The sequence below is a fragment of the Cynoglossus semilaevis genome, chromosome 10, assembly GCF_000523025.1.
Source record: "Cynoglossus semilaevis isolate Cse_v1.0 chromosome 10, Cse_v1.0, whole genome shotgun sequence".
Lineage (NCBI taxonomy): Eukaryota > Metazoa > Chordata > Actinopteri > Pleuronectiformes > Cynoglossidae > Cynoglossus > Cynoglossus semilaevis.
In genome coordinates, this window is record NC_024316.1 from 19891910 (window position 1) to 19899230 (window position 7321).

At 47.5% G+C, this 7321-nt stretch overlaps 1 protein-coding gene across 1 annotated transcript; it reads right to left on the minus strand.

Annotated features, from left to right (window-relative positions):
- Window positions 1–1621: 1621 nt before the first annotated feature.
- On the minus strand, window positions 1622–5852 carry eif2d (eukaryotic translation initiation factor 2D). Its single transcript, XM_008319418.3, has 15 exons — window positions 5618–5852; window positions 4780–4970; window positions 4611–4694; window positions 4449–4539; window positions 4262–4369; window positions 3863–4116; window positions 3669–3786; window positions 3404–3449; window positions 3215–3321; window positions 2974–3129; window positions 2778–2867; window positions 2542–2637; window positions 2316–2436; window positions 2007–2181; window positions 1622–1936 (listed from the first exon to the last, which is right to left on the minus strand). The coding sequence occupies exons 1-15, from the start codon at window positions 5671–5673 to the stop codon at window positions 1866–1868; spliced, it is 1764 nt and encodes a 587-aa protein (XP_008317640.1). The 5' UTR covers window positions 5674–5852; the 3' UTR covers window positions 1622–1865.
- Window positions 5853–7321: the final 1469 nt, after the last annotated feature.

A 7321-nucleotide genomic window follows, 5' to 3' on the forward strand; every position in this document is an offset into this window, starting at 1 on the left:
TGTTTTGACTGACAGGTCAGTGCTGATCTGGGTTTCAGTGAATGTTTTCTCCCTTTTCTCTTTGTTCTTTACTTAAACAATATAAAACAGCGAGTTTGCCCCTGACAGCTGTGACCGAGGGGCAGTGGGGGGGCAACAACCAGACTGACGTCACAGCCACGACGGAATATCAAAAATACTTTTTCTAAACTCTACGTTTGGCACGTTGTTAAGCAATACATCCGCCAGAGGACAGTGCTGAGTTCAGAGTTCATTTCCGGTCTGACCGCAGTTTCAGACCGTAACAAACATGGCGGCAGCGGAGGAGGTGATGATAGAGTTCCCGCTGGGAGGGAGGTCCAAACAGGGACGGTGTTGGTCCCCGTGTGGACATTAGAGACACGTGTGGACGACGACTTCTTGTCCCCGCTTCAAACACTTCAGTTGTTCCGGCATTGTCTTCTTCTTGATGTTGTTTTTATGGTCGCTTCGTCAGATAAACCGCGCGACACCGCCCCCACGACTCCTAGCGGTACTGCTCCGTTTGGCCAAGCACCGGGAGGCTCTGAAAACGAACCGAAACCGACGTAGAACCACAGCAGATGTAGTCGTTTTAGTTGTTGTAGTTATTACTGCAGCACGGAATTAAAATAACAATAAAATAAAATGAACAGGTCACATTATCAACCTTCATGTTTTGACACAGGAGGAAAGGCTGTAATGAAAGTTAGATTTTTATCTTAACTGAAGGCTTTTTTCAGACCTTTTTTTTTAAGGTCCAACGTCATGTACTACAAATAAATATATTGAGCTCATTTTCCTGATTATTTCTTCATTTTAATGTTGTATTTTTTGGCCTGGGTCAGAGGTTTGATTCTAATGGTTAACAGGAGGATGTAACCCCCCCCTATAACATCACTGTAAAGAACAAATTTCGAGTGGGAGCTTCATAAACCGTGACCCCCGGCGTGCCCCCCCGCTGTGACCCCTCTGACACAGATCCAACACTCCTCTCAGTTTATGGATTGGAGGAGCGTTTTTATTGCAGGTCTCCTGGAACACTGCTCCTCTGTGATGACTTCCAGCTGTGTTAGGTACTGACCAACAGGGGGGGACACTGAGTCACTCTGCAGTACTGTCTCCAGGTACTACAGAGTATTTCACTCATTAATTCATTATCGACTTCTTTATCTTCTTGGCGTCGACAGGTCGGGGCGCGGCCCCTCAGATCATTTGCCTGAAGTCACTTAAATATTGGCAACGTTGGTCGACTCATCAAAGCCCGACTTCGATCCCATCTGATAAGATTCAAGTCAAACCTCAGGCACAGACGAACAGATGAAACGTCTCAGTCTCACCACAGAGGGCGCCGTGTCACAGCTCAGGTCTGACAACAACAGTGAAGAGGAGACGGTCGGTGCGCGGTCATGAACGACTCCACCACAGGAGGGCGGAGGAGTTCTTCAGCTGTGGTTACGACTGACCTACACTCACTCTAATGGTAACCAACCCGTGGCTCCAGGTATACCAACAGGGTCAAAGGTGTTCAGGCCAGTACCTGCATGAGTTGTAGCTAGTAATGTTAACAACAACAGTCTTAACTGTTTGTAGTACCAATGAGGACCGGGGGGGGCGGGGTGTTACACTGAACACACACACACAGGGACCATCATGTGGGAGGTGGAGGTCTTTATTCTGCTGTGGTGGAGGTCTTTATTCTGCTCTGGTGGTCCACTGCTCTGTGTCTTCATCCTCATATAAATGACACGTAGTAGTAAGTACTGAGTACTACTCCTGAAGATACTGCAGTAGTGAACCCTGGACTTTACAGCATCCTGATGTGACAGTATTCAGAGGAGGTGGAGGAGGTGGAGGAGGTGCAGCAGCTACTTCTTCTTCCCACCTTTCAGAGCCTTGTCCAGCCCCTGGATGTACTCACGGGGAACCCTGTAGTGTTCTGGAGAGAAATCCAAATATCAGGATCAAATACTTCCCATATTTACATATTCAGAGTTTCTGGTCTGAACCTAAGAGTAAACGGCCGACGTGGTGGATCTGGTTTCCCTGGATCTGGACCAGGAATTTATCCTTGGTCCCAGGGATGGGCTGGAGAACTGAGCTGGCCTGGACCCGGTGCTGAAGAGCAGACGCTACAAGAGCCGGGTCCAGGTGATAGACCTCAAGGTTCTTTATGAGAGTCCCCTGAAGGGGGGGGGGGGGTGAGAGAGGGTGAGAGAGAGAGTAGTGTTAAAAACACGATCCTTCATCTGATGATGTAAAACATGATACCTTTTACACACACACACACACACACACACACACACACACACAGTCACCTTCTTGTTGGACCCCCGTGAAGCCACAGTGACGTCTATGGGCTCAATCCGACCTTTCCTGACCTCTGCTGTCTGTCCAGGGAAGACCACCTGATAACACTCCTGCATTCTGCCTAAAGTCCTGGAAGAAGACAAGGACAACCTGATAAATACTTCATATATTTATATATATGTGTGTGTGTGTGTGTGTGAACTGTACTCCACTTTGATGAAGAGAGAATGAAACCTGCTAAAAAGATCCTCCCACTTCAGAACCTCCACCTCAGAGAACTCCGACTTCTCCAGCAGACAGTCACAGAGAACTGGGTTCACGATCACATAACTGTCAGAGGAACGGACAGAAGATTAGACACTGGAGTGGAGAAGACACAGGAGAAGACGGAGGAGAAGACACAGGAGAAGACACAGGAGAAGACAGAAGAGAAGACAGAGGAGAAGACGGAGGAGATCAGATGGACTCACTTCTTGTTTTTCTCATCCACCAGTTCGTTCGTTTTCACAAAGTCAGTGATGATTCTCCTGACGTCAGCGGCCGACACCACCGAACCTTTCCTGGAAACAAAGACAACAGAGGACACGGTGGTGGTCTCTGAGAGGACAGAGGACACAGAGGCGGTCTCTGAGAGGACAGAGGACACAGAGGTGGTCTCACACACACCTTTTGTGTGCATCCATGAAGAGAGGCTCCACCCGAGTGGACACTGAGAACAGGGTGGTGATGTCGGGTGGATGGTACGGCGTCCCTCCGTCCCCGTCATGCTGTGTGTCCTCCGTCTCCGCCTCCGTCTCCTCGGGGACACTGAAGGACCGCAGTCTAAACAACAGACAGAGACAGAGTTGAGGTGAGTCTGGTGCGGACCTGGACCTGGACCTGGACCTGTCAGCCGACTGGGACAGACTCTGGGCTCCTCCAGTCCACCTCCACGATGCTCTCCACCCCCCTGGTCAGCTCCTTGACCCGGATCAGACCGGACTGCTGCTGCATGACCTGCAGGAACTTGGACAGCTGGTGGGAAACAAAGATGAGGGGAGGTCAGTGATGAAGATCTCCACAGAGTCCAGGACTCTGTGGAGATCTTCTTCTCTACCTTCTTGTACGAGGACTTCTTCAGGTCCAGCTGCTGCCCCCTGGGGCTGGGAAAAAGAAAGACACAGACCGGGCCTTTATTTGATCCAGTCAAAGAAATACTAAATATTCTAGTTATGAAAAACACAAAAACATTATTTATTATCTCATAAAATAACGACAACCACCAGGTGGCGTTTTTTATCACTCTGTTCATTCTGTAAACAAACTGGAGTGATGTTTTTATCAACCGTTGGTTGAAGGAACGTGTATGTGTGTGTGTTTACCAGCAGGAGAACATGTGGTTTCTGAGGAAGGAGCTGGTCAGCAGAGGCAGGTCCGACTTCTTCACTTTACTCTTCAGCGCGTGAAGAAAACACTGCAGCAGCAGAGCGTCCGTTCTCTCTGTAGAACCACAGAACGTTACCAGAACATTCTCCTCCGTCGAAGTTCAGTTTTAGGTAGATTTTTCAGACTGTACCTTGAGGAGTCTTCTGCTCCTCCTGGTCCTCCTCTCCTCCCTGGTTCTCCTCCTCCTCCTCCTCCTCCTGTTCTAGGTTCAGCTCCTCAGTGTCACAGCACAGTTGGTCAGTAACTGATTCCTCAGAGTTCTGCTTCTGTTCCACACAGTCCTCCTCTTCCTCCTCCTCCTCCTCCTCTTCGTCTTCACAGGTCCTCTGTCCTTGTCTGTCCACATCTGGTAAAGTAGGTGGACACAACTTGTCTCCAAAAGCCCTGGAACAGATTTGTATCAAATGTTCAGTTAAATTACAGGAGTTTATTTGAAGAAAACCAAAGTTTGTGGTTTCATGTTTGATACGGGAACGTCACTGGACCACAGCAGTAAAACCAACCAGCGTCGGTCAGAGACCAGTCTTACCACAGGCTGTCCATGTAGGTGTGAAGGACACCAACTCCTCTTCCCTTCATGCCACAGCTGTGCATCTGTGCAGTGGACACGGAGGCTCTGCCCACGGCCACCGCAGCTCTACGGTCAACAGGAGCACAAGTTAAAGATGGGAGCGGAGGATAAACATGGGGTTCAGGGACCTCTGGTTATATCTGACCTATTATTGACTAACGTAACAGCACAGCACTCCCCCTGTCGGACATCGGGGAGACCACCTGGTGGCACCACCACACCGGGCAGCATGAGATCTGTGGAACATCAAGAGTTCAGTGAAGAGTTTTCACCTCGTTAAACTGAGGAGCGTGTGTTAGAACTGAACCTGCTCCTCCCATCAACTTCTGCAGCACCGGCGGCCATGTTTTGAACGTTGGCAGGAGATCAGGGAAACGCCAAAGAGTATACACTGGAAACAGAGATCAACACATTACAGAAAAAACAAAATCCAGGGGAAACTGACCAGGAGTTTGAATGAAGGTGGAGTTTTTCACCTGTGGGGTAAAGTTTTTTATCCACTTCAAAGAACAGCGGGTTTCTGTGCACAACATAAAGTGTCACAGCGTCTCCTTTATGTGCATACGTTTTGACCACGTTTATTTCGTCTTTGTTGGAGACCAGTTCTGAGAGCTGCTCAGCCGTGAACGAAGGAAACGCTGCAGATACGTCGGCCTTCAGCTTCCTCCTGAAGACGGGAACAAAGAAGAGTCAGAGTCAGGGCTGACGTCACTCACTGTGTTCACACAACAAATAATAAAATAACTAAAAACAGCAGTTTGTCCGTGTTTGTTCATTACAGAGTCTGTGGTTTTACTGTGAAAATAACAAAACGATTCAAAGAACTGTAGAATTATTGTGACGTTATTATCAGTTCTCATCATCATGCAGCGTCACAAGATCCTGGAAATGACGTGTTTGATGACGTGTCTAAATACGGCCGTATGAGCCAGAGAAGAAACTTCTAACAACCAATAATGTTGTAATGACTGAAGAAAATTCTCCAGATCATAAACATCAGCGTCTGTTTCACGTCACTTCCTGTCACACAGGGACTTCACGGTCACTGTTTCGATTTTCCAGTAATAACTACAGAAACATGAGGACGTTTGTAGTAAACACACACACAGACCGTCGGTCACGTGTCTGTAACTGAGGTGGAGTTAAAGACGACGTTCAAGTTCAACGAACTACAGACACGATCTGATGAATGAAAAAAACATTTTTACATGTAAATACAGTGTTGTCTGAATGTAGACAGAGTTGGACCTAAAGATGTGTGTGTGTGTGTGTGAAGGAGAGAGGGGGAGAGAGACGGCGGCCGTCTTCAGTCACCTGTCTGATCCTTTGATAAGGGTGTTGGATTTGACACGGAACGGTTTGGCAAACATTTCCTCAGCGAAACAATAAATAAAGGAACGACTATAAAGTGAAGAAAGTTTGTCAGCGAATCGACCAAGTCGATAACTGAGCTAAAAGAACATTTCTACACACGGTGAACATCAGAACATTCCTCGTTGTAAAGCTCGGTACGTCACTTATTTATATCCGGCGGAAATGGCATCGGTGCACGAAACATTGGTTCCGCAGCGCTGGTGCCGAACACTGACCGATCGTTTCTCCCGGTTTAAAAAATCTGTGGCTACAATTGTACAGACACCAAACAAACAAACAAAAATAACAAAACATTAAACCAACAAAACAGTCGTGTTTTTATTACAGCTGCTACTTCATATATTTAATACCATGTCACTTTTGAAGCACCGATACGAAATGAAATCGAGCCAGGGGCGGTCATAACACTGGACCGATGAAGCCAAACCCCCCCCGCCCCCCGAAAGAGCCCGAAAAAAGGCTTTGTTTCCTAGTTTCGTTCTATTTAAAATGACACAGTAGTAAAATATAAACTATTAAACTATTAAAATGACTCTTTGTATAAAAACTGAAGAAACGTCATAACAAAACTGAGAAATGATGAGAATATATTTAACACCACGAGGAGCAGATTCTTTTTGTTCCATTGACCCTGAACAGGTTGTGTTTACTGTAAATTCTTTGTTTTATTTTACTGTTTGTGTTTACTGTCCCAGACATAAACTGTTCTTCTGTGTTCCGTGGGTTCCTGGATGAGGTAAGTGTTGGTTTCTTGACTCTCTCTTCATATACATCATAACACAGGCCTGTGGAGACACGACCTCCTTTGTACCGGCGTCAGATCGTCGTCTACGGTACAGGCAGCATGTTGAGACTCCTCCGTCGCGCACCGTGGTTCAGGCTTGAAGTCAGTGCCATTATTACACACTGTGTCATGAAGTAGTACTGCAGTAGAAGGAGAGTACTACTGTGGTACACCACCCTGATGTAGCAGCTCAGTTTATATATATATATATATATGGTGAGCAGCAGCGCTCCACTCTGGCCTGTGAGGCAGTGATGAGGTCATCAGGTCATCACCACGGCGACCTGAAGCTTCACCTTCAGAAACTGAATCTCCTCCTGACGTCTGTGATTCTTCTGTTATTTATGAAGATGCTACAGAGGTGTTCAGAGGTCAGAGGGGGTGAGGAGGGGGTGAGGAGGGGGTGAGGAGGGGTGACTCCCTACAGGGACTCCCCCCTCCTCACCCCTCACCGCTCCCATCAGTGATGTTTATGGGACCAGTGAGTGAGGCAGGAAATGCCTCGGCATTGTTCGTATTTGACTGTCTCTGGGGAGCAGTGCATCATGGGAGTCGATGTTAGCAGCTCTTCTTCTTCTTCTCCTTCTATTGTTTTACCCAATTGCACACTGACCTGATTTGTTTCCATCATCAGAGGATCAAAGGAGCAGCTGGTTCTCCCCAGGTTCTGGGTTAGAACTGGACCTAAATTCCTGAGAACATCTCCTCTTTATGGACCTTCTTTATGGACCTTCATGCTCCAGACGTTCTACAGACACGTGGGGAGACTCCAGCGCCAACATGTGTCGACTTTCTCCACGGTCATTTACTGCAGTGGTGATTACAGCAGCGAGCGTGGACAAATGACAGGGTTTAACGAA